This window comes from Nothobranchius furzeri, chromosome 8, assembly GCF_043380555.1.
Source record: "Nothobranchius furzeri strain GRZ-AD chromosome 8, NfurGRZ-RIMD1, whole genome shotgun sequence".
Classification (NCBI taxonomy): Eukaryota; Metazoa; Chordata; class Actinopteri; order Cyprinodontiformes; family Nothobranchiidae; genus Nothobranchius; species Nothobranchius furzeri.
Genome location: NC_091748.1, coordinates 63,508,873 through 63,535,784, shown reverse-complemented (window position 1 = coordinate 63,535,784; position 26,912 = coordinate 63,508,873). Strand labels below are relative to the sequence as shown.

The window sequence follows — 26,912 nt, the reverse complement described above, 5'->3', positions numbered from 1 at the left end:
CAATCGGCCTTTGTTAGACACAGTACTTGCTGGTCAACCACACAACCCTTGCACCATTTTAGGTGTATGATTCACGTTGCTAGGGGAAGACACGCTGGAGTTGAAGCAGCACAAAAGTCAAAAGGATGGATTAAAAAGAGCAGGAGGAGTAAACTTGTGAAGATCTATATTTTCAGAAATTGTCTACTATCGACAAAGTAGATTCCTACGACCTCAAAGGAAACAGAGTTCAGACGTTTCAATTCTGCTGAAAATATATCACTTGAATAAGCGTAGCACTAATTCAACGTGTTTATAATCAAGTAAAAGTAAAAAGTAGCCGTCCCAAAACATTACTCCACTTACACAGGCTATCATTTCTGGATGGGACTTAAATAGGGCCAATGTCTATATTTAGACACTTCTACTCGCATCATAAATGATGTCCGTGTGCCTTTTCACAAACACTTAAAATTATGGGATTTCCCGCTCACAATCAGCAGAGATTAAGCTAGTCATGGTTTGCACCATAGCGCCATTCCACCAATTACTGCAGGGCTGTAAGGCGCCAAATGTTGGTGTCTGCAGAGCCAGAAAACTACTCGGTCTCCTCTCGTGTTTACGGTCAGGCCTCTGAAACTAACAACGCTAGATTTATGAAACTCTCACAAGGTTAACTAGTTGTGCTAAATAAGGATAGATCTGTTGTAAATGTTAAACTCAATGAAGTTGGTGAAATCTTAGCATGAAAATCAAATCTGCCATATTTGAACATAACGCCCTGAACAAGGAAAAGAAATTATGAATATTTTTAGGTCAAATTTGTTGCTTGTTAGACATACTCTTAATATTCACGGTAACAGTAATTATAACAATTATGATATAAAATATATTTAGCAGTTTTAAGCTAAGATTTCTCTGGGAAATGGAGGATAGTTTTTGCATCAACCAATCTTGCCATCAGTGATGAGGATGAACAGGAGGAAGATGACACTGAGGCAGAACCTCAAATATAAAATATTCTAATAATTTATATTTCATCAGAAATGGTATCTATTGTTCAATATCTTTTCAAAAATCTGTTTTTATAAAAATATTCTATATTGTAAAATAATTGATATATTCAGTATTTTTGAACAGTGAATTTATGTACTAAAATTAGCTAGATAACTGTAAAGTGTCTTATAATTATCTATACTGTTAAAAAATAATGTTTATATAACTTGTTCATGTGTTTTATTTTGGGTTTGTTTTTACAGAACAGGGCTTGCTTTACAGTCTTTATACGAATGGATGGATTTTAGGAAACAGAAAAAGAACACTTGTGGTTATTTCTGGAACAGGGATGGGATAAATGATGATGCATGTTTTGTTTTGGACAAAAATAATATTGGAATGAATTTCCAGCAGATTAAATTACTTTTTCATTTTCTTCACCAGAACAACTCACGATGTCAGAGGATTTTTTGGAGTCCTTGTGGGATGGGAACTCTTTGCAGAATAAAACCATCACCATAGAGTTCTTCAGCATGTCGAATGACGATTGCAGCTTCTTTGATCCGGCTTTGGAGCGCTTTGGTCAAAAGAATTGTGACTCAGAAAGTCAGGCTGTTTGTCAGTTCAAGAAGGGTGATTTGAAAATTTCACTTGATTTTAACATAGAAAAATGCTTTATTGAATATTCAATAGTTTTACATATTATCTGAATGCTGGGCTTTGATATTTTGTGTTTTGACTGTTTTGTATCGTTCTGTTTTCTTATTTTCAGAAGAACCGGATGAATTCAGTTTACCAAAGTCATCTTTTTTCAGGAGACTGAGCGAAGACCCCAACACTGGTCTGGTAAGATGTTTTATGTTAGTTTCAGACCAGCACACTTAAGAAAATACAATTATGCTATTCAAAGGTCAATGATATTGCAAAGTGCATTGGCGGAGGTCAGCACTGTGATGTATCTTTCTCCAAAGGTAATGAAGGAGCTGATGGCCAATGCCTCCTGGAGCACAGATCTGACCTTGCTGCAGCAGCTGACTCATGCTGTCCTACACAGAATAGAAGCAGACGGCCCTCACCTCCTGACATCGGACGACATCCTCTCCCTCTCCCAGCTGATTGATGGGATTGCAGCTGGCACTTCCTTTGCAGGAACAAATTCAATAGAGGCCATGCTATCCATTGCTACAAATTATGTAAACTTTGCCAACGTGATGCTGGAGCCAGACATGGCTGCGCAGTGGTTTGGTCTAACCGAGTATGGGGTAAGAATTAATCAAGATTATACACATTTTAATTGATGAAGTAATGCTTTTTCCCAGATAACGGCCATTATCTGAACTCTTTGTGAAGGTTAGTGTTGGACCATTTACTATAATCAAAAGCATTGATCATCTCACTGAGGCTCTTGCAGACACACTGGTTGCAGAGCAAAGAGACTTCTCTCTTTCCACTAAAAACATAGGTAACGTTGCATTTCTTCCCTATAATGTTGTTTTTGTACAAATATTTTTATTGATGCTGTGTATCCTGTCAGTTGTGTACATGAAGTTGCAGAAACTTTCTCAGGAAAGCTGTAAACAAGTCTTCAGACCATCTCAGCAGCACAGTCTCGATGAGTTGATTATACCGGACTCTGAACTCCAGAGGGTACACGCTCTAGGTAGGAGGCACATAAACACACCCACACCCGATGCTCTCTCACCACCTGTTGTAACCCCTAAGTGGTAAATAAATAGAGTTAACCCCAAATGGACTATTGTCTCAATTTAGCATCAAACCACTTCTATCCTTAAAACGTCCAGATGGATTATTAAGATTAGTACCTTCATCAGAAACTTGCCATATCCAACCCTATGCACATGTGCTGCCCTCTGGTGGAGGATATAAAAGTGGAATGGGCCAGTTTTGTGTCTGTTACAGACCTGCCAACCTGTACGCATAGCAAGTACGCACTTTGTCATATATTTACGCTGGTATGACTCACCCCTCTAAACTACGCAAAAATATGGAGACACGTGAGTTTTGTAGCAAATGTGCATGTCTGGTACTCATGTCTGACAACACGACTCAGCAGCGTGGTGAAGAAGTTAAGCCAGTCGTCGTAAGAAAGTGGAGAAAAACAATTCTCCGTGCTTGCTGTGTCTTTGGACTGGACTGGCAAGGGGGATGTGGATGTTTTAACAGAGATGGCTTGTCGATGTGAATATTTTATTTATTTATTTTATTTTATTTGTTTGTTTGTTCAACAAGAACATTACATTACAAAACATTATTACAAAAAGCAAAAAAAAAAAAAAAAATTAAATAAAGAACAGGCGTACCAAACGAAGCTGGAGTTGGTTTCCTATTTTAGTTTCTGAGTCAGAGAGGGCAATTCCAAAAAATAATTTCCACTCCCTGAGCATCTTTACTTGGCACTCATTACAAATTTACAAAACTTAAGACTCTTTAAATGTGGACTGGGCTATTCAGCACTAATAGCATAATCCTTAATACTTTTTCAGATTTTTAAAACCTTTATTTGATTTGTGAAAGTTCAAAGCAAGCTGATTTTATCACATTTCCAGGCCACATTAGAACTGGCTTAGCTCAAAATCTACAATTCCTAGAGTCTTCAGACCTTAACTACATTATTTAAAACTAATAGCAGAGTCTTTAAAACATAGTTTGTGATATTTGAAAGCTTCATTTGATTTGTTACAGTAGAAAAAATACACAAGTTTCATCTGGTCCACCTTAGATCTGGTCCATCTCAACACTACAACACTTAGTCGTCAAACCTGGACTAGATTGTTATACAATAACAGCAACAACACCTGTTTCAATATCCATCCTTCCATCCATTTTCTTCTGCTTATCCGAAGTCGAGTGACGGGGGTAGCGGCCTAAGTCGAGAGGCCCAGACTTCCCCCTCCCCAGCCACTTGGGCCAGCTCTTCTGGGGGAATCCCAAGGTGTTCCCTGGCCAGCTGAGAGACATAGTCCCTCCAACATATCCTGGGCTTGTGTTTAGGTCTCCTCCCAGTTGGACTGCCCGGAAAACCTCACCAGGGAGGCGTCCTAACCAGATGCCCAAGCCACCTCAACTGGCTCCTCTCGATGTGGAGGAGTAGCGGATCTACTCCGAGCCGCTCCCAGATGACTGAGGTTCTCACCCTATCTCTAACCTTTCTCTGTGGCCCAGTGGTAGAGTGTCCGCCCTGAGACTGGGAGATCAGGGGTTCGATTCCTGGTCGGGTCATACCAAAGACTTTGAAAAAATGGGACCCAATGCCTCCCTGCTTGACACTCAGCATTAAGGGGTTGGATTGGGGGGTTAAACCACCAAATAGTTCCCGAGCGCGGCTGTGTCTGCAGCTCACCACTCCCCCAGGGGATGGGTCAAATGCGGAGAACAAATTTCGCACACACACCTGTGTGTGTGACAACTAATGGGACTTTAACTTTAACTGACTTTAAGGGAGGGCCCAGACACCCTACAGAGAAAACTCATTTCAGCCACTTGTATCCACAGTCTTGTTCTTTCGGTCACTACCTCATGACCATAGTTGAGGGTAGGAACGAAGTTTGATCGGTAAATTGAGAGCTTTGCCTTCTGGTTCATCTCTCTCTTCACCACGGCAGACCGGTACAACGCCTGCATCACTGCAGATGCAGCACCAATCCACCTGTCGTAGCGGTATAAAATATTAAAATATTTTTTATTATTTGGTTAATTAAGTATTGAAATAATTCATTGCAAGTAACTTGTGTCTATCAGCGTGCATAAGCACACATATTATGTAAGGTAAGCAACTGCACCTTTTGAGTTTTACTGCTTAATATTAAATACATGATACGTTGGACTATTCAAGAAGATGTTTACAGCCAGCGAATGGGGAATTTAGTGTGGAAAGTTTGCGAAAAAACGCTGCTCATGTAGTACTCCAAAAATGTTGACAAGGTTGGCAGGTCTGCTTTTATTATGTAATTACATAGTAAGATAAAAATGATATTGTTTTATTAGCACACATTAAATAGAGTGGTTTAAAACATTTTTCAAAAGTGATTGTTTCATATTTGTATTATAGTGACTTTTTATACTGCAGTTGTCCCATGAATGATTTTTTTCCAAGATGAAAAGCATTTTCTTTCCTTTACTCTCCTTTGAACCAGGACACCAGGAGGTGATGTTTATTCATACCCACTACACCCACCTCAGTAAAATTATGTCTGGACCAGATGAGCCTGTGCTGAGGCAACAAGACAAAGGATCAAGGTTAGCTGCTTGTTTTCTGTAGTGAAAGTTACCATGCATAAAAATCATTTTAATCTGAACTTGATTTTTCTGTATTTATTGAGCTGTTGTTTTTATAATGTGCATTTTTCATTATAGTTTTGTACTTCAGGAAATATTTCATGATTATATCAAAAATGTATTCAGGTAAAGATAATTAGTATCAGGCGTGACCTTGTCTGTTCAGATTTCAGCTAAATCATTTTATGAGCAAGGATTTAAGTTTTGTGTTTTAAATGAAAACAAAATCAAAATGCTAAGGATTATTTGTCCTTTCAGTGTTCTACAAGGTCACCTAACTTCTGCTGTCATATCGGCCACCGTCAGAGATGCTGCAAAGGGTCTAACTGCTCCTGTGGCCGTTCAGTACACCCTTTCTTCATCACATGTGGTATGGTCCATTGTTCTGAGCGGCCCATGGGTAAAATATAGATACTACGATGTTTCAGTCAGGGCTCGAATTACACACGGCTCCTGGGGGAGCCCGGTGTTACGGTTGGGGAGATGGGGTGTCGTCCATCCAATCACCGTTGCAAAAACTTTGTGAGAGCGGGGGTTGGGAGCGGGTTGAGTGCATCCGATCACCTCCTGTGAACATCTGTGGGGAAGTGGTTGTCCTTTCTTCTTTTTGGGCTACCCTGGGTGTGTCAGTTGAGGGCTTCCAGGGGAGCCCACCACCCTCTCCAATGGAGCCAGGCTCCCCCGTAGTTCGAACCCTGGTCTCAGTACATTATCAGAGTTTTGTGCCATAAAATATACTCTGCATTCATTCAGACTTTTTTCTGTTAGAAAAAGCAAATAAAAAAAACCCAAATAAAAGTTATTTATAAGTAACAGCTAAGACAAAATGTATCATTTTTAGTTTTGAACTTACCCATTTATGGTAGTTTTTTATTTTTTTAAATCTTTGACATCTCGTGGTGGATTGCAGCTCCGTGGGGTGGCCAGTAGTGGCCTAAGCCTTCTCTGGAATGCTGGATGCCCCACTGGCGCTTCTCATTGTGCAAAACACCTGGTACCTGATGGCTCTGGCAAACAGGAAAGACATGGTTGCTAACATGTCTGTTTGTTTCTAGGCGGCGTACCCAAAGAGAGTTGTTCCTGTTTGTGCTTTTTGGAATTTCAGTCTGATGTAAGTTTGAACATCAACGAGCTCACAGAGCACCCCTGATGAATGATTCTGGCACTGAGGTCAAAGTGGAACATGATGAATCGGTGTGCTGTGAAAATCCAAAATCTAATGAATTCAAACACATTTAAAAATCATACAAAAAAATCATAGTGTGTGTGTGTGTGTGTGTGTGTGTGTGTGTGTGTGTGTGTGTGTGTGTGTGTGTGTGTGTGTGTGTGTGTGCGTGCGTGTGTGCGTGTGCGTTTCTGTGTTGTGTTGTCCAGGCATACTCATACAAGTAGTTGGTCCAGGGATGGCTGTGCGGTGACCCTAGCCAGCTCTGGTGTCACTTCCTGTCTGTGTAACCACACCACCAACTTTGCAGTCCTGATGAATTATCTTGAATCCAAGGTAAGCAGAGCTGTTTCAGGCTGGAGAGATGGATCCGAGTGTGATGATGTACTAGTATGTAAAAGACACAGAGGAGTGCGATTTTTATTTTTATTTTATTTTATTTATTTTTTACTCACTATTTGTCTACCCATCTTTAACCCCCCCCCCCCCCCCCCCCCCCCACACACACACACACACACACACTTCCCATCACCATCTCTTCTCTGGTCCAGTGGAGTCCTGAGGAGGAGCTCATTCTGACCAAGCTGACGTTCATCGGCTCTGGAGCGTCTCTGTGCGCTCTGGTGGTCACCCTGATGCTCTTCACGGTTCTGGAGTGAGTAGCTGACTTCTCTGACATTACCCATCATGTGAACAAGTTAACAGTCCACTACTTTAGGCAAAAACTTATCTAGATGTCCTCCTTTCTTTTCTTCAAACTTTTGTAACATTCATTTCATGCTCATTGCATGCAGGTTTAGTTTTATTCTTTGTAATTGCACAAGTGTACTGAATAACCAAATATTTAATGGTGACAAACGGCAGAGACACGGTGATAACCAACCTACTGACTGCTTCTCTGGTTTCCCGAGGGCTGCCGTCAGTATTGACTTGTGCTAATCCAGTAATTATTGTTGTCTACACATGAGTCCATGCTAAAGGTTTATGATGGATTCCTGCAGTCTTTGATTAATGTTATGGTCACAGAGGGATCACCATCAGCAAGAACAAAGCTGCACTGACTATTTATGACTGTCCTAGAAACAGAGAGCACATTTATTTGTCTCATACATGATGGTGCATGATGATCACGGAAATCCACAAACAGACCAAACTCAGGAGCACTAATCAAGCGTTTGCTTTATGCTGTGAAATTATAGTGAATGTCAAGCATTAGTGCACATAGGACTGGAGCTTGATAGGTTGAAACCTTTGAGACCAAATTAAAGCTTCTTCAGTCAAGTTCCCCACCGTTTCATTTGTCTTTATTTAATATGCCTGCTGACTAATGCATGAGCTGCATGGTGGAGGTGTGGTCACTACTGTCACCTCACAAGAAAATCAAAGGTAGTTAGGTGGTAAACTACTGGGAGCTGTTTTGTGCAAAGTGTGCACGTTACTCTTATGCACACATGGGTTTTCTCCCGCGTTATTTCATTATGCGATACATCAAATCGCAAGAGTAAAATATTCTGAGCGAAACACATCTGGATTTAATTGATCTCGTGAACAACTGTGTCTATTAATAAAGTGTCTGCCTTGGTTAGATTGTTTTTAATTGTTTAAAATTGGCTAAGATGATAAGACACTATGCATCTTTATCTGCAAGGAACTCATTTCTGTATTACTGGTTCCAGTTTGCATCAGATGTATTGCTGCATCAAGAATCTAACAACTGTCCATCCCTGCTTTCATAAAAACAAAGATTTGTGTGAAATACGCACTTTTTGTCACCTGGCTTATGAAGAGAAAACCACCACTGCTCTGGCAGTCAAATTGTTCAAAAACAGCCAAATCCTGCACCGTTCTTTAAAAAGCACAATTTCTGTTTGCATTTCTGGTGTTATTGTGATGTGTGTGTTTTTGCTGCCACAGTTTCTCTAATTCCTTTGTATCCACAGCATTCCTAAGTCAGACAGGACATCCATCCATAAAAACCTGTTTGGAGCTCTGATCTGCGCCCAGATAATCCTGCTCTGCAGTGGCTCTGCCATTCACAACAAGGTATCTTTATTTATCTGTAGTTTTCAAACCCTTCATTAATATAACTTGTCTAGTTTGATCAAACTTTGTCATTAAAGTGAATTTTTGTTTGAATTGGAAAATGCATCAAGTACTACAAATCTGAGACCGTGGTTTGAGTCGGAAAAAGGTAGAATGCCTTCTCTGGGTCAGGGTTGAGTGGAGGAGTTTAAGTACCTCGAGGGAGGTTCACGAGTTAGGGAAAGATGGAGCGAGAGATTGATAGGCGTCTGCAGTGATGCGGTCGTTGAACCGGTCTATCGTGGTGAAGAGAGCTGAGCCGGTTTATCTACGTTCCAACCCTCACCTATGGTCACAAGCTTTGGGTAGTGACCAAAAGCATGAGGTCACAGATACAAGTGGCCGAAATGAGTTTTCGCCGCAGAGTGGCTGGGCTTTCCCTTAGAGATGGGGTGAGAAGCTCGGTCATCCGGAGTAGATTCGCTGCTCCTCCACATCGAGAGGAGCCAGTTGAGGTGGCTCGGGCATCTGGTCAGGATGCCTCCTGGACGCCTCCCCGCTGAGGTTTTTTGGACACGTCCAACTGGGAGGAGACCTTTGGGATTCCCCCGCAGAACTACCCCAAGTGGCTGGAAAGAGGGTGTGTGCCTCTCTGCTTAGTCTGCTGCCCCCGTGACCCAACCCCAAATAATCGGAGGACAATTGATGGATTTCATCAAGTCTGATGAATTATATGGAGATGCAGAAGAAGCAATTTTTACATCATTATTTCCCACTGTCCTAATGGGTGTGACCCCGTGAGGAAAGTTGACCATTGAGCAGGACTGATGGTTTATCCCTTTAGGTCTATGTGGCAGGGGTGAGGAGTGAGCACCACCTCACCCCTGCCACATGGACCTAAAGGGATAAACCATCAGTCCTGTTCAATGGTCAACTTTCCTCACGGGGTCACACCCATGAAGACAGTGGGAGGGTTAAGATAAAATTTAAAATATTAATAGCATTTATTTCCAGCCATGATGGAAATAATTAGCAAATAAATAAAATAATAAAAACGTAGTTTCGTTATTTAAGTTTTCGTGTTACTAATGGATGTTAAATCTCAAAGTAATAAATAATTTTATCAGAGACATCGATTTTTCTGCTAATGTAAAGCATAATCACACTTTTAGCTTCAGTTGTTTTCTTCTATTATTGCAACACAGTTTGTGTGAATATGTGTGTGTTGATTTGTTTGAAGGTGGCCTGCACCCTTGTTGCTGCGCTGCTCCATCTCTTCTTCATGGCAGCCTTTAGCTGGATGCTGGTGGAGGGTTTGCTGCTCTGGAGCAAAGTAGTTGCTGTCAACCTAAACGAGGACCATCACATGAAGTATTATTATCTTATTGGCTGGGGTACGTCATTCTAATGTAACCATAACCCTACGGTTTTAATCTTCCTTGCTTTAAGGTTTTAGTCGTTTTTCCTCATTCCCTCCAGGTCTGCCGGTGCTGATAGTCACCATCACACTGGCATCAGCCTCGGGTAAATACTCAGCTGATGACTACTGTTGGCTTAGTGTCCAGAACGGAATCATTTGGGGCTTCGTCGGGCCCGTCATCTTCATCATCATGGTTGGAACATTAAAGTACCTTTCATTTGTGTCATTCAGTGTTAATTTTGTTGACTACATTTTTATTAATTTATTTCTCGTGACAAAGGAACTTTTGCAGACTAAAACTAAAACGTACGTGCCAATAATGACTAAATTATGACGCTTATTAACCGACATTTTTGTTGAAGAGTAAGAGATTACAATGAAAGTCCAATCAGACAATGGAAAAGATAAGCAACCAGAAAAATGAGCCGATCAGCAAATGGAACAGGCGGGACGAGACGAGGAAAGAACCAGTCAGAGTCCGGAGCCGGCTGCTGTTTTGAACCAGCTTCCACTAACCAGACATCACATACTGATGTTTATGCCAGTAAATGTTATGTCTATAGGGAGAAAATGTCCACGGCTCGGAATAAAAGCAGTAGATGTGACGGTCTGAAAAGTATTTGCTTGATGAGTAGTACTCATTGAGTACACATCGGGGGCTCCCCCTGGTTATAAGTGTTAAGGTGTCAGCAGCAGTAGATGACGACTGATGCCGGTGTTGCGTAGATCTGTGTTCCCCCTCCAGATCTGTTTCTTTTGCGCCCAGCTGTGAGTAGAGACGACCCACTTACAAAAAATAATCCTTACCCTACCCATAACCACTCTGTCACCAAAATGTGTGTTTGCATAATTAAAATTTGTAAAAGTATTATGTGTAGCACCATTTTTATGTTTGTTTCAGGGTTGGGGTAACGGTCAGGACCTGCACTTTTTGCGAGTGGATGGTTCAAAGTCGCAGCTGGACACAAAAGAAACAGATCGACGTAACGCCTGAGCTCAGCGAACCAAATCGAACTCACGCATCAGCATGCCACACGTCTTGTTTAATAATTTTTGCTCTTGTGGCACCGCTACAGCCGGTATGATCAGCGTTCGCTGTTCTAGCGGACCCCCCGGTCAATCAGTCTAATAAAAACTCTAATAAATACACCTGAAAAAAATTCTTATCTTTAATTTACCGCTGCATAGAGTAACACATTATAATGTTTTGATGGTATGATGTCATTTTCTGTCATGTTTACAAATATTACTGTATAATATACAGTCTATTTTATTAATACTGAGAGGCACAATTTCAAACTAAGTGTTCTGTTTGGTTTTTCCAATAATTATTGTTATAGAAACAATTATAAATACAGAGTTGTATTGATCCAAAGTGTGAAATGTGAATTTTGCATATTTCTTTACAGTTTAAGTAGGTGTAGTTTACATTTCCTTTACAGAATTTGAAAATTATTGCATCAGAAGAAAAATACATCATTTTAGTCGACTAAAATAAGACTAAAACTAAAAGAAATTGGACGACTAAATTGTGACTAAAAAGAATTTCAGTCAAAAGACTAAAACTGAAACTAAATCAAATGTTCTTGTCAAAATGAACACTGGTGTCATCAAAGTCCTAACTGAACTACTTTTTCAGAAACAGCAGCACCGTCTTTACTCTTCTCTGCACCTTTGCTGTGCCACTATGACCTCAGCCGTCTTGCATATTTGATTCTTTCTGTTTGATTTTCCAGGTGAATGTCTTGGTACTGACCAGGGTGGTGATCATCACCGTCTCCACAGCAAAACGAAGGTCCATCATGCTCGCCTCGGACACAAGTCCTGCTGAGCAGGCCTGTGAGCAGATCAGGTAGCTGCCACTAGGAGGCGACATTTATTCAACAACCTGGTGGCTGGTCTGCTTCATGAACAGTATCAGGATTTATTTTATTTGTATAAGGTATTTGTATAAAAATAAGATTTTTTTCTGAAATTTCTATGTTTTTAATTTAAAAGTAATCTGTGGGAATCGTATCATTCTCTTGTTATTCTGTCCTTCAATGTTCTCTGCATTGTTTGGATTAAATAATTACTTTTGGAATGTCATGATGCTAAAATCTGTTTGATAACTTTTGAATTCTATTTTATCAAAAAAATTGGTTTAGATTATTACACATATTTGGACTATTTTCCAAATATGGAGCTTCATAAGATCCCCGTTTGTGGAAAAAGCTTGTTTTATCACTTGTTTTATTTTTTTTAATTTTTAATTTTGTAGAATTGTTTCCCTTTTGGTTTAAAACACTACAGGCTTTACCACAGATACAGTTTTTCTATGAAACTCAGACTTAAGACAAATCGATATCTTCTTTGTCCTTTTAGTGCTATTTTTGATGTGGGACAACATCATTATGTTGCTTTTAGTTTTTCCTGCTTTATAATCGTGTTGAAATAGTGCTGGACAAGCTTCTCAATAATTCTAACCTAAAAATGATGTTCGCAGATTTGTACGATATGATCGTCCTCTTAACACGGCTTAATCCCACTGGGGTGCACACTGGATGCTCTGTAAGGGTTTTGAAAGCAGGCCTTGAGCCATCGGGGAGCCCTGGGTGGCGGCTGACTCGGAAACCCAAACACATTCCTCCACAGAGTAAACTAGGCCTCATCGCATGACCTGCCTCAAACACACAAATACACACACAGCTGTTGCGGTCTGGTGGTCACCTGAGCAGGAAGCTAATTTCACTCCAAACAGATTTAAGTTGGATTGAACGTGGGAAGTTGTCACCTCATGAGCTTTCCTTCACACATGGTTTTGTATGTGAAACAAGCCGCCTCCCAGAGTGGCTCAGTTTTATCCAAACAGGTCTGCAACTTCAAAACAGGAAATGAATAGTCAAATAACTCCTTCAAGCTGGATTCGGGAACATTTCTCCTGTTCAAATGAATCCTGATTTGAACGATTCAGCACCATTTAAACCAGTTTTGCTCGCTGGTTTGCAAATTAAACTTTCTTCAGCTTGACGTATTTTAGAACTGAAATTTAATTGGTTTGTAAATTCAGTTTTTAAGCTCATTTGCCAGTAAAATAATGAACCTTCCCTTGTGTCTTTGCACAAATAAATCTGTTGCAAACAAATTTATAATTTAGATTTATTGATGTGTGAGCACAGAGCTGCAGTGAAAGCAGTGTTGGTGTTGCTGCCGATCCTCGGGCTGACGTGGCTGTGTGGCGTCTTAGTGCCACTATCCATCGTTATGGCCTACCTCTTCATCCTCCTCAATTCCCTACAGGTACACACACACACACACACACACACACACACACACACACACACACACACACACACACACACACACACACACACACATTTGTATTTATATGTTTGTGTGGACCTTCATTGACTTTCATTCATTTTAGTGACTCCACTCTGCCTAACCCTAACCTAAACTAATCAAAACTAAATGTGTGGACAAGCAAAATGTCCACATGTTACAGGTTGGAGTTAAAATGTGTCCACTTATACACACATTGACGAGAACAAACAATGCAAACTTTGCATCATAAAAAGCAAGTGTTTTGTCAAAAATACATTTTTGTTCACAAATCTATGAATATAAAAGTAAAATCATCATTCTTTCATATATGTGAAAGTCTTGTATGTGATAGATTACCTTTATAACCATGCCAGGAATTTACAGAAGGGCATTCTTCATGAAAATAGTTCTAGATAAATATTTGTTTTCAAAAGAGTTTCTGCTGTAGGGTTGTGTTTTTTTAATGATCAGCTCTCTGCCTGCAGCAGGCGGCCTCAGGTTCCTCTGCATCTGTTTCAGCTGGTCTTTAATCGCTTCTCTCTGTAACTGAGCTGTATATTTAACAGGAAAATCAATAAAAGTCTTTGCTACACTCTGATCATTAATCTCATAGTTACCATAAATAGTTTATTTTCTCATATCGAATTATGTTTTTCCATAATTAAGACAGTTTTACTGAGCTGTAACATAGATAATTCTGTTTCACACGTTTCTGTCTGGCTCTGTTCATTTCAGCTGTCCACCTGCAAGTCCTCTCTGCCGATCTCCCCATCAGTGATGATCATTTGTTTTATGTCACTTCAGCATCTCTTTTTATAGCAATTACCACAACAATCATAGAGCTTTTATTTGAAATGCTCGACTAAGCAAAAATGTGGGGAAACATGAGGATTTAGGCATGAGAAGATCTCCCTGACAATGAAAGGAATTGATTCTGATGTTTAAATGTACTAAAATGAGCAAGAGCAGAATCGGACGATTTGCTCATGCAGGAATCGAATGACAGCATCCAAGGTGAAGCTAAGGCCCCGTTCCAATCTGGCTCCTCCAACCTTTCACTAAATTTATGTGTGGTGGTGGTGGGTTGTGTGTGTGTGTGTGTGTGTGTGTGTGTGGGGGGGGGGGGGGGGGGGCATTAAGTGCCTTTCCAAACCAACTAGCTTTGAGTGGGAGTGAGTTAAAGAGCTCTCAAACACTTAGCTTGGATCGATGGAGGCTCAGTAACCAAACTCCACCAGGAGCAGCACCTGGTTTGTGTCTGAACTGTAGAAAGGAAACTCCACACAGACTAAAACAAGTTCTGGTGGTTCTTTACCAGCAGTCTCAGTATGACATTAGGCCTGGGTGGTATCCAATTTTTAATACCAGCAAGCTTTCCCCACATTTTACCAAGATGTACGGTATGAACGGGACAAATTTCAAAATGATGACGTAAGCCTCAAGTAGAATCACCAAGCTGTGGGTTTGAACCTTCATCATTCAGAAACTGAATAACAAACACTATTACTAAAACAATAACAACATAATACACGTAATATTAACAACTTTTAATAAATGCAACTTATAAAAGTATATTTTTCACCTGAAAAAGAATGTTACTTTTACCGGCTTCAACCTCCGACTGCTGAAAACCCGCTTCGATGTGCCAGTGACCATCGACATATAAATATTGGACAATGGGTTTCCATAGACTCCAATAATAAGTTTTTGTGCTAAAATGGGAGGTGGCCACCACCGCCATTTTGACCGTGTCACAGGTTCCGTCAAGCCCAGACAATTCCACAAAAAAGAAAGAGAGGTGGAGCTGAGGGTGGGGCTGTAAGGCTGGGATCAACTGACGACACCCGGTCGAACTAGCTACAAGCTAACCCAAAGCTAATGCGGAGGTGGGAGCTAAGCTAACGGAGGTAGCAACCTAGCTACAACCGGAGTTAACTGTGCACAACACCAGAGCTTCTGAGTCGGAGATACGCTGGGCTGACCGCTGGGTAAAACCGGGTGGAACACAGGGGTCTCCCGAGACCTCCAAAAGCTGGCAGTCGCACAGCAGACAAGCGCCGCTGCGGTCTGAGATGCGCTGAGCTGCCGCTGGGGAGAACCGAGTGCAAAGGTTTCCATCCAGAGCTTCACAAGCCGTCAGCCCGCGCAGCAGACAGAAGCCGCGATCAGACAGAGATGCGCCGGGCTGCTGGGAGAGTAGAAACGGGTGGAAAACAGAGGTCTCCCGAGAGCTCCACAAGCCGATAGTGGGAACCCAGCTCCACCAACATGTTATATTTCAACCCATTTTCTAAAGTGCAGCATCATGTTAAATGCACTGGGTTTTACCCTATTACATTTAAATTTCATGGTTAAACAGTACATGTTGAAATCCAAGCTCAGCTCGGCAGTGACCTAAAATACATAAATATAATTTTACTTACCGAAAAAAATGGAGACTCCTTGGATGCTCTATTAGTGCAATTAATGCCACAGCAAGTCATTTTGTCCAACAATTGCACTAAAAATATCCAAAGATGAATACACAAACACAGAGACTCAAAATCCCGGAACAGTTTCCAGGCCAGACCGAGGCTCTACTGAGGCCTTTCCACGGAGCTAGCTCTGTGGTCACGTGGGTCTGAGGTGGTGGTCACGTGGGTCTGATGCTCATTAATTATACAGAATTTTAGGCTTTTAATACACTTAAACAGAAGAGTGAGAAAAAAATTCACCCCCCTCAGAGTTGTCATGAGTGTAAACTAGATAATTTAAACAAAAAACATGTTTTGGAACCAGGCTGTAAACAGGTTTATTTCTGCTGTGAAATTGGTATTTTTAACATGGAAGTCAATGAGGATTTGCTCGCTTCTGACACCAGCCCCCAGCGGATGAGGGTGGAACCGCAATTTTTGGTACTTCCAGGATTGATTCAATTTGAGCCGCATTTTGGGGGCTTGCCTGTGACAGACATCCGGTTACTTTGGGGCAAATCGCGACATTTGGGGAAGGCTGGCAGCTTCTTTTCCACCAGAAAAGCACATTGTTGTCTTTTAATAACAGGCTCCTGACAGAAATCTGCTATTTCAGCAACAGCCTGCTCCTCTGCTGTGACGACGGGGCGTGTATCTTTCGCGGTCATCTTTTATTTGCACAAATTACTGGCTCCCCTTTTAAGTTTGCTTCAAACCCAAAATACTCCCAAACTGCAGAAGTTGTGTCGTGTTTAGAAAGGTCAGCTGGTGCGCAAGCTGCCATTTTTCTCTCGGCGTGCTGTCACGTGATGAAGTCACGCTTATAAACTGTATGGAATGTCTCAAAAATTTGGACAAAACATTTTAAACTCTTCAAAGTTAGAATATGGAGCATTTTAATAAAAAGCTAAATAAAAAAAAAACAATACCTCCACGGAGCATTCAGAGGTGTACAGTTTCTCCTTTTAAAGCTATATTTAAAAAGATAAATAATCAAATTTTTATTCTGTCAGGCATGACACTGGGTTTATGTTTGCATCTACCAGCCACTAGGGGGCACTGTTGTGCTCAAGTGTCCACTCAGCAAGGTGAGGCTGGGACTGTGTAAGATGGCAGACTTGACAAGTTAAGCAGCTGATTCTGAGCCCAGAAGATGTTCTAACGGTAAATACTGTTGTGAAGTAAACTTAATGGTAGAAATGAGTCCTTATCCTGTATGATTAGGCTCTGAATATGGTGCTGGAACGTGTCAGCAGTGAACCAACATCCCAGCAGCCGGAAAATTTGTCCTGTTGTTGCAATACCACCTCTGAACAACTGGTCTTGATCAATATACTTTGTTAAAGGAAGTTTGAAAGAAAACTCCTGTAAAATGTGTAACCTGCTGTATTTTCACAAAATAAAACAAGTATTTTAGACAAAGGTGAAGGACAATTACTTGCTTTTAAAAATGTAAAAAAAATAAACTAATATGAATTGGGAAACTTTTGTAAAATATTTTTTTAATAATTGATTTTTTCACCATCCTGTTCAGTCGCTGTCACCGTGTCCTTGGGCAAGACACTTAACCCTACTTGTCCGCTGGTGGTGGTTGAAGGGACCGGTGGCGCCTGTGTACGGCAGCCTCGCTTCCATCAGAGCACCCAAGGGCAGCTGTGGCTACATTGTAGTTCATCAGCGTGTGTGTGTGTGTGTGTGTGTGTGTGTGAGTGGATGGCTTGTGAAGTGCCTTGGGGGGGGGGGTTATAGAATGGTCAAAGGCGCTATACAGATAAAAGCAACATAGCGTATGACCATTTTTACCAGTGAACTGATTACCATACACGGGAATGCTCAAGTGCAGAAATGCAGTATTTTCTCAGACGGCACCATCTAGAGGCAGAAAAATGTATTGCACCTTAAGCTCTTCTCTCCACTTCCATGATTGACATTCATGACATTCTAGAACTGCGCTGCTCTGGGTGGCTGTATGTTGGAGTAGCTCTGTTGACTATATGTAAGTTAAGCCTTTTCTTGGACAATTTTTCTTCTAGTTTCTCAAGAAAAACAGTATTTTTTTGGACATTTTACTTTCCTGTTTCTGGTGCTGTGAAGCTTGGAGGATTTTTACTGCTATTTTTTCACTTTTTTAGCATTTGTTATGATGCGTAACCATGGCAACAAGCTGGTTTACAGTCGGGAGCAGCTGATTAACATTGGAAAGACTGAAATAATACCTCAAATGAAGCTAAAAATCCAAAATGAGCTAAAACGCAAGAAGCGTGGGTGCAGAGCGGGAGCAAAACAGAGACAGAGAAAGAGGAAATTCAAACCATCTCTTCCATTGATCATAATGGGCAACGTGAGATCACTGGCCAACAAGATGGAGGAACTCCAAGCCCTTTCATGGACTCAGCAAGAGTTTCGGCAGTGCAGTGTTGTGTTTCACTGAAACGTGGCTAGAGGGCCATATCCCAGATTCCAGCGTCTCTCTGCCAGGATTCCTGACTGTACGAGCAGACAGATCTGAAGACGAGCGGAAAAAGAAAAGGAAGTGGAGTGGCAGTGCTTGTCAACAACATGTTTCGGTGAAATGTCATCTCTGCAGCCCAGATGTTGAACTCTTGGCAGTAAGCTGTCGCCCATATTATTTGCCAAGAGAGTTCACCAGTGTTGTGTTGGCAACAGTTTATATTCCAACTTCAGCCATTGCTGAAAATGCATGTGATGCCATCAGTTCCGTTGTCGCTAAGCTACAAACCCAGCACCCCAGTGCATTTGTGGCTATATATGGTGAGTTTAATCATGCCTCGCTCTCTGCTACACTTAAAACATTTCAACAGTTTGTCTGCTGCTCCACCAGAGAAAACAAGGCAATGGATTTGTGTTATGCAAAAGTAAAGAATGCAAACATGTCCAAAACAAGACCTCCTCTGGGACAATCAGATCAAAATCTTGTTTTTCTCTGCTCATAATACAAACCACTTGTTCAGAGGCAACCTGTGACAAGACGAACTGTGTGAAAATGGTCACAGGATGCTGAAGAAGCCCTGCAGGGTTGTTTTGAGACCACAGATTGGATGACTCTCTGCCAAGAATATGAAGAGGACATAAATGCCATGACTGGATGTGTCACTGACTATATAACCTTCTGTGTGGACAATGTCATACCCACCAGAACAGTGAGATGATTTGCTAATAACAAACCCTGGATCACCAGTGAACTGAAGAATCTGCTAAATGAGAAAAAAAGAGCCTTCAAGGAGGGAGACAGGGAATTATTGAGGAGTATACAGAAGCAACTGAAGATCAAGATCAGAGACAGCAAGGAGGCATACAGGAAGAAGCTGGAGAACAAACTACAGAGGAACAATTTCAGAGATGTCTGGTCAGGGATGAAGAAGATCACAGGCTTCAAGCAGAGGAAGGATTGCACAGATGGCAGCCTGGGCACAGCCAATGAACTGAACAAGTTCTTCAATAGGTTCAGTTCAGGAACAAACCCAGCATCCTCCTTGCCTGTCCCCAGCCAATAAGACACCCGGTCCTCGTCTGATCCAACATTTTCCTGTCACACACCAGGTCTTTTGTTCTCTAACGCAGTCATGGACTCTTCTGGTTTTATAAATCTGTCTTCAACCAAGTCAGGAGATACTGCTGCCCCATTTACCTCCTCCTCCCATCTATCTGTCTCTAGAAGCCAGGTGAAGAGGCAGCTGGAGAGACTGAACAGGAACAAGGCTGCAGGTCCAGATGGTGTCAGCCCCAGGGTACTGAAGGCCTGTGCAGAGCAGCTCTGTGGGATTCTGCAGCACCTCTTCAACCTCAGCCTGGCCCAGGAGAAGGTTCCAGTCCTGTGGAAGACATCCTGCCTTGTTCCAGTTCCAAAGAAAACTCGCCCATCAGTCAATGACGACTACAGACCGGTTGTCCTGACATCCCACATCATGAAGGTCCTGGAGAGACTCCTGCTGGTCCACCTGAATAAGCAAACTAGGACATATCAGGACCTGCTGCAGTTTGCTTATCGCCATGGAGTTGGAGTTGAAGATGCCATCATCCAGCTGCTTCAACCAATCCACTGTCATCTGGACAAAGCAGACAACACTGTGAGGGTCATGTTCTTTGATTTCTCCAGTGCATTTAACACAATCCAGCCTGATGTACTTTGCCAGAAACTCCAGAAGACACAGTTGGGGCCCTCAACTATCGCCTGGATTAAAGACTACCTGACAAACAGACCACAGTTTGTCAGGCTGAATAACTGCACATCAAACCAGGTGATCAGTAACATTGGAGCACCACAGGGGACTGTACTCTCACCATTCCTTTTCACCCTGTACACCTCGGACTTCAAGTACAAATCAGAGACCTGTCATCTACAGAAATACTCAGATGACTCTGCAGTCGTCAGGTGTATCAGAGATGGACAGGAAGCTGAGTACAGAGAGCTGGTGGAGCGCTTTGTGGCATGGTGTGGAAACAATCATCTGACCTTGAACGTGAACAAAACAAAGGAGATGTTTTAGACTTCAGAAGAAACAGGGTGGAGTCAAACACTGTTTCCATCATGGGAGAAGAAGTGGAGGTGGTTGAGGAATACAAGTATCTTGGAGTTCACCTGGACAACAGACTGGACTGGAGAAAGAACAGCAAAGCCATTTACAAGAAGGGACACAGCAGACTGCACTTCTTGAGGACGCTTAGGTCCTTCAGTGTCTGTAGCAAGATGCTGCAGATCTTCTACAAGTCTGTTGTTGAGAGTGTAATCTCTTCAGCCATCGTCTGTTGGGGTAGCAGCATCAGAAGCAGGGACCTGAAAAGGCTCAACAGCCTAATAAAAAAGGCTGGTTCTGTTCTGGGGACGACTGTGGAACCGCTGGAGGAGATAATGCAAAGAAGGATTCTCCAGAGAATCAAGGAAATGATGGACAACCCTGATCATTCTCTTCACAAGACTGTCCGACAACAGTCAGTCTTCAGTCAGAGGCTTCTTCAATTTGCTGCAACACTGACCGCTACTGGAGATCCTTCCTGCCAACAGTGTCACGATGGTCGACTGGGTACGGGAGTTGAACTTGGTAAGGATGTTTGATGTCTGGATTATTCGGTAGAGAACTCTGATCAGGGGTTTCAATGAAACGATGACTGAGTGAAGAGCCGGTGCGGCGTCTTCCATATATAGGCTTGGGTGTGACTGGGAGAATGCCGGGAGTTCCCGCGAGGAGCTTGCTGGGAAATGTGGTCCAAGATGGAGGCCGGTTAGCTGGGAGAGGCCGGTTTGGGGGCTTGGGTTCTGACAGGACCCCCCGGTCCAGGGACGGCTCCAGAAGTCCCAGGGCGACCTCGGCGGTCCCAGAAGTCAGAGACAAGGGCAGGGTCCAAGATGGAGCGGGCCGGCTCCCAGGAGCGTTCCTCAGGGCCGTAGTCCGCCCAATCGACCAGATACTGCCAGCCCCGTCCCCTGCGGCGAGCGTCCAGGATGCGCCGGACGGTGTAGATGGGCTCACCGTCGAGGAAGCGGGCAGGCGGAGGCGCCGGAGCCGGAGGCGGAAGGAGGGAGGATTCCACGTAGGGCTTGAGCCGGGAGATATGGAAGGTGGGATGGATGCGGAGACTCGCAGGCAGCCGCAGCCGGTACGTGACCGGGTTGATGACCCTTTGCACGGGGTAAGGCCCAAGGAACCGGGGAGCGAGCTTCCTGGACCCGGCACGGACACGGAGGTCTGCCGTGGACACCCAGACCTTATCCCCTGGAGCATATGAGGGACCAGGACGGTGTCGGCGGAGGTGTTGGTGAGAGTAACGGGCGTTAGCTCGGGTTATGGAGGCCCGCGCCTTTATCCAGGCGTTCCTGCAGCGCCTCACCAGGGATTGAGCGGCCGGCACCGCAACTTCGGGTTCCTGGTGGGCAAAGACCGGGGGCTGGTAGCCATAGCAGACTTCGAACGGGGACATCAGAGTGGCTGAGGAGGTGTGGAGATTGTGGGATAACTCAGCCCAGAGGAGGTACTTAGGCCACTGCGAGGGTTGGGCCGAGACAAAGCAGTGGAGGTACCGACCCAGTTGTTGGTTTGCCCGCTCCGTTTGGCCGTTGGTCTGCGGGTGATAGCCCGAAGATAGGCTGACTGATGCTCCCAACAGATGACAAAAAGCCCTCCAGAACCGGGCCGTGAACTGGGGACCACGATCCGAGACCACGTCGACAGGAAATCCATGGAGACGCACCACATTCTCCAGGAACAACTCAGCTGTGCGTCGGGCCGAGGGGAGGCCCGGAAGGGCGATGAAGTGAACAGCCTTAGAAAACCGGTCAGTGACCGTCATGATGGTATTAAGGTCATTGACTGGTGGGAGCCCTGTGACGAAGTCCAACCCCACATGGGACCAGGGGCGGCTGGGTACCGGAAGAGGTCTGAGGGTACCAACCGAGGCCTGGTTGGATGTCTTGGAGCGGGCGCAGACGTCACAGGCACTCGTATAGTCCTTTACATCTCTCTCCATACGTGGCCACCAGAGAGCTCGTTTGAGGAACCTAAGAGTCCGTGAGAAGCCCGCGTGGCCAGACAGGCGTGATGAGTGGGCCCAGGACAATGCCTCGCTGCAACAGGCCGTGGGGACGTCGAGCCGACCCGCGGGGGTCTCTGGAGGTGCTGGATCGTCTCGGAGGGCGTTTTGGATAGCCTCCTCCAGTGGCCACCTCAGGTGGGCCAAGAAACGGTGCTCGGGGAGGATAGGTGCCGGCTCGGACGTGGGCGTTGGATGTGTGAACTGGCGGGAAAGGGCGTCCGCCTTCTGGTTCTTTGTCCCTGGGCGGTAGGCGAGATGGAATTCATAGGGCTCAAAGAAGAGGGCCCAGCGGGCCTGGCGAGGATTGAGCTGCTTGGCTGATCTGATGTGGGTCAGGTCCTGGTGGTCCGTCCAGATGGTGAACGGCTGAGTGGTGCCCAGTAGCCACTGCCTCCATTCCTCCAATGCCCACTTTATGGCCAGCAGCTCGCGATCCCCTACGCCGTACTTCTGCTGGGTGGTGGAAAACTTCCTGGAGATGTAGGCGCAGGGATGAAGCCTGTCGTCGGGCCCGGCTTGGGACAAGATGGCACCGGCGCCAACATCCGAGGCGTCGACCTCGACCACAAAGGGGACTGCATGATCCGGATGGCGGAGGATAGGAGCCGACGTGAAACGGGCGACTAGGTGTTGGAAGGCCCGAACGGCGTCAGGAGTCAGCCGGAACGGTTGGCTTGGAGGGCTTGGTCGGGTGAGAGAAGTGAGAGGTGCCACAATGGTGCTAAAGTCCTTAATAAAACGGCGGTAAAAGTTGCAGAAACCCAGAAAACTCTGCAGTTGTTTCAGGCTCGTCGGGAGGGGCCAGTCTCTCACCGCCTGGACTTTCTGAGGGTCCATGGTTAGTCCTTTATCTGAAATCATGTAGCCCAGGAATGATACGGACCGCTGGTGGAAGGAGCACTTCTCGGGCTTACAGAACATGTTATTGTCCAGGAGCCGGGTTAGAACAGCGCGAACATGGTGGAGGTGTTCGGCCTCGGACTTGGAGTAGATCAGGATGTCATCCAGGTAGGCAAACACCCACCGTCCCAACATGTCGCGGAGGACATCGTTTATGAGGCGTTGAAAAACGGCGGGGCTATTGCACAGCCCGAAGGGCATTACCTGGTACTCCCAGTGACCGGTGGGTGTGATGAAAGCGGTCTTCCACTCATCTCCAGCTTTAATACGGACCAGATTGTAGGCGCTCCGGAGGTCCAGCTTGGTGAAGATCCGCGCCTGGGAGATGGCGTCCAGGGCAGATGTGAGGAGCGGCAGAGGATGACGGTCTTTGACTGTGATTTTGTTCAGACCTCGGTAATCGATACAGGGGCGGAGATCACCCTCCTTTTTCCTGACAAAGAAGAAGCCTGCGGCACCCGGGGAGGAGGAAGGTCGAATGAAACCCTGCTGGAGGGCCTGGTCAATATATTCCTCCATGGCTCTGGACTCGGCGGGAGAGAGAGAAAAAAGGCGCCCCCGGGGTGGACTGGTTCCTGGTTGCAGCTTGATTTCCATGTCGTACGGGCGGTGAGGCGGCAGTGTGGTGGCGCGCCGCTTGTCGAACACCGCAGCCAGGTCCCGGTAGGGCAGTGGCAGATTGGGCGGTGTTTGGCCAGTGTCACCGTCCGGGCGGTCTGGCATGGATGTAGGAGGAGAGAGGTGGGCCTGGCACTGGGTCCCCCATTCCAAAATGCGGCCCTGGGACCAGGAAATCTGGGGGTCGTGGAGACGGAGCCAGGGAAATCCCAGGATTAGAGGAGAGGAGGGAGCACATATGATCAGGAACTGGAGGGTCTCTCGGTGGCCTTGGACAATCATCTGGAGTGGCTGGGTTCGGTTTTGGATTGGATAGGGTTGGAGGGGCCTACCGTCCACCAAGGTCACAGGCACAACTCTCTCCAAGGGGGTCATGGGGATCCGTAGGCGCTTAGCCAGATCCATGTCCATAAAATTGTCAGCGGCCCCCGAGTCCAACAGCGCGTGCATCTGAAGTGAGGTCTCACCATGAAGGAGGGTAACATGAAGAAGGAGTCGATTTGAAGAGGCGGGGGCTGAAGGTGACCCAGGCTGAGTGACCCCGATACTCAGTGGGTTCCTTCGTTTCCCAAACGTAATGGACAGTTCAGGCGTCTGTGGTGGGAGGAGCCACAATAGGCACAGAGACCCTCGCGCCACCGTCGCTGTCTCTCCTCTGGAGGAAGGTGGCCTGATTGCATGGGCTCATCAGTAGAAGCGGGTCCGGGAGGAGGCGTGGGGGAACGAGGAAGAGGTCCAGGTGCCCTGGATGGGCGAGTGAAGGGCTTGGGCCGAACCAGAACCCGCTGATCCATGCGCAGCGCCAAATCGACCACTTCATCCAGGGTCTGGGGCAGTTCCTTTCCCGCCATCTCATCACGGATGTAGGTCGCCAGTCCCTCCAAGAAGACGGCTCGGAGGGCAGAGTCATCCCACCGCAGCTTGGCGGAGATGGTGCGGAACTCCGACGCATAAGCGCACACCGTGCGCTCCCGCTGGCGGAGCTTTAGGAGTTGTGTTTCTGCTCCCACTTCGCTGCTGGGTGGAACAAAAGTCTTTCTGAGGGCGGACACAAAAGCAGCATAGTCATTGCAAGCCGGTGATTTGGAATTATAAAGCGCAGCGGCCCACTCAGCCACGCGTCCGGAGAGCAGGGAGGTGAGATGCGCCACCCGAGAGCGCGCAGTGGGGAAGCGCCCTGGCTGGCACTCAAACTGCATGTCGAGGGTGGCGAGTAGACCGTCTGGGCTCCCTGTCTCTCCGTTCCACCTCTCTGGGAGACTAAAGTGCAGCCCCTCTGTTGGTGGAGCGAGGGCTTGCTGCTGGAGAGCATGGAGGGCTGTGGATAATTGTAGGATGAGATCGGTCTGGGAGTTTTGTTTGGTGTGGAGCCGATCGATCAGGGCGTGGAGCTGAATGAGTTCATTTTCCATTTGTTCCGTCTTTCTTTTCATGCGCTCGAACTCCGCTGGATCTACGGACTCAGTCATCCTGTCACGATGGTCGACTGGGTACGGGAGTTGAACTTGGTAAGGATGTTTGATGTCTGGATTATTCGGTAGAGAACTCTGATCAGGGGTTTCAATGAAACGATGACTGAGTGAAGAGCCGGTGCGGCGTCTTCCATATATAGGCTTGGGTGTGACTGGGAGAATGCCGGGAGTTCCCGCGAGGAGCTTGCTGGGAAATGTGGTCCAAGATGGAGGCCGGTTAGCTGGGAGAGGCCGGTTTGGGGGCTTGGGTTCTGACAAACAGCCATTGTAATATACAACAACTTTTTGATGACTTGATTATTATTATTCTGAGCTACTACAGCAATCAATTTCCCTCTGGGATTAATAAAGTATTTTTGACTTGAATTTAATTACACCGGAAGCAACACTTTTTGTTTGTAAACGTGCACTTCTAGCTGGTCAAAGGAGCTAAAAACACGTTGTGCTGTCTATTCATATTTTATACAGTATATTTTGAACAATTACATCTCCATGAGAAACAGCTCTAACTCGGTATAAGTCTAGGTACTTACACAATAATGCATGCACACTCTGTGACTGACATCTGTACCTAAGTGGCTGTCTAATGCTGTGAGCTAATGCTACCCAGAACTCAATTCTGATTGCATGGGGCTCTACAGGATGGGGTCTGGCTTAGCAAAAAACAAAAGAATTGCATACTGCTTATACATTATGTCACAGTATTAGATAAGACAATGAGTTTCACAGATTTCTAAAAAACATATCTAATGCAGTAATTCCTAAAGGGAAAAATGTTTCAGTATTTTGTAGTCATATATAACACCTGTACTGATGCAAGTACTTACACAAGTGGGGCTGCATGGTGGCGCAGTTGTTAGCACTGTTGCCTCACAGCACGAAGGTTGCAGGTTCGAAACTCAGCTGTGGCCTTTCTGCGTGGAGTTGCATGTTCTCCCCACCTACCTGGGTTTCCCCCAGGTACTCCGGTTTCCCTCACAGATCACAGCATACCCTATAGGTTATAAATTGTAAGTCGCTTTGGATAAAAGCGTCTGCCAAATAAATAAACAAAAGCATAAGCAAGTTAAAATGTTGTAAAATTAGCCTTTTCTGATGTGGAGTCAAACCAGCAGAAATCAATGATTTTCATGAAACTGCTCACATCTGCTACATTGGAGTTAAACTTTAGCAGATATCAATGAATTTCATCAAATTGCTCTCTTTTTCTGATGTAAAGTTAAACCCCCACCAGAAATCAATGATTTTGATAAAACTGCTTACTTTTTCTGATGTGGAGTCAAACTTCAGCAGAAATCTATGATTTTGATGAAACTGCTCATTTTTTCTGATGTGGAGTCAAACTTCAGCAAGAATCAATGATTTTGCCTACAACTTCAGTGCCATCAAGAATTCTGTGGTGTACGAACCTCCTCTCCAAAGACCAAACATGCAGAGAAGAGTCACCGCTCAGCAGACCTTGGAAATTCTCCTGAGTGAAGTCAACCCTTGTGACTCAGATGGAGAAGACCTAGAAATTCAGCCGGATTTGGACTCGGAGCCGTCTGATCAGTCTTCAGGTAAATTTTTGTTTCATTTTATTTCCTATTTCATTTCAAACAAGTAAGTGGAAAATAACAAAAAGGCAGATCAGAGTGACAGAAAAATCTACTCTGCCTTTTTTATATTTTCCACTTTTTTGTTTGTGCACCTTAGCAGACATACACTGCTATCTGAAGTGCAAGACATTTTCTGCTTTA

General features: G+C 44.7%; 1 protein-coding gene across 1 annotated transcript in view; it reads left to right on the top strand.

The window, feature by feature from the left end:
- LOC107392622 (adhesion G protein-coupled receptor D2) overlaps positions 1–26,912 on the top strand; it is a 144,945-nt gene that overhangs the window by 7,788 nt on the left and 110,245 nt on the right. Inside the window, exons 5-19 of the mRNA XM_054752261.2 lie at positions 1,420–1,608; positions 1,748–1,821; positions 1,947–2,237; positions 2,326–2,437; positions 2,510–2,635; positions 5,130–5,232; positions 5,530–5,641; positions 6,327–6,382; positions 6,646–6,772; positions 6,988–7,091; positions 8,377–8,479; positions 9,699–9,852; positions 9,938–10,071; positions 11,615–11,730; positions 13,037–13,157. Coding sequence (XP_054608236.2) covers positions 1,420–1,608; positions 1,748–1,821; positions 1,947–2,237; positions 2,326–2,437; positions 2,510–2,635; positions 5,130–5,232; positions 5,530–5,641; positions 6,327–6,382; positions 6,646–6,772; positions 6,988–7,091; positions 8,377–8,479; positions 9,699–9,852; positions 9,938–10,071; positions 11,615–11,730; positions 13,037–13,157 — 1,922 coding nt within the window. The remainder of the gene's footprint in view (positions 1–1,419; positions 1,609–1,747; positions 1,822–1,946; positions 2,238–2,325; positions 2,438–2,509; positions 2,636–5,129; positions 5,233–5,529; positions 5,642–6,326; positions 6,383–6,645; positions 6,773–6,987; positions 7,092–8,376; positions 8,480–9,698; positions 9,853–9,937; positions 10,072–11,614; positions 11,731–13,036; positions 13,158–26,912) is intronic.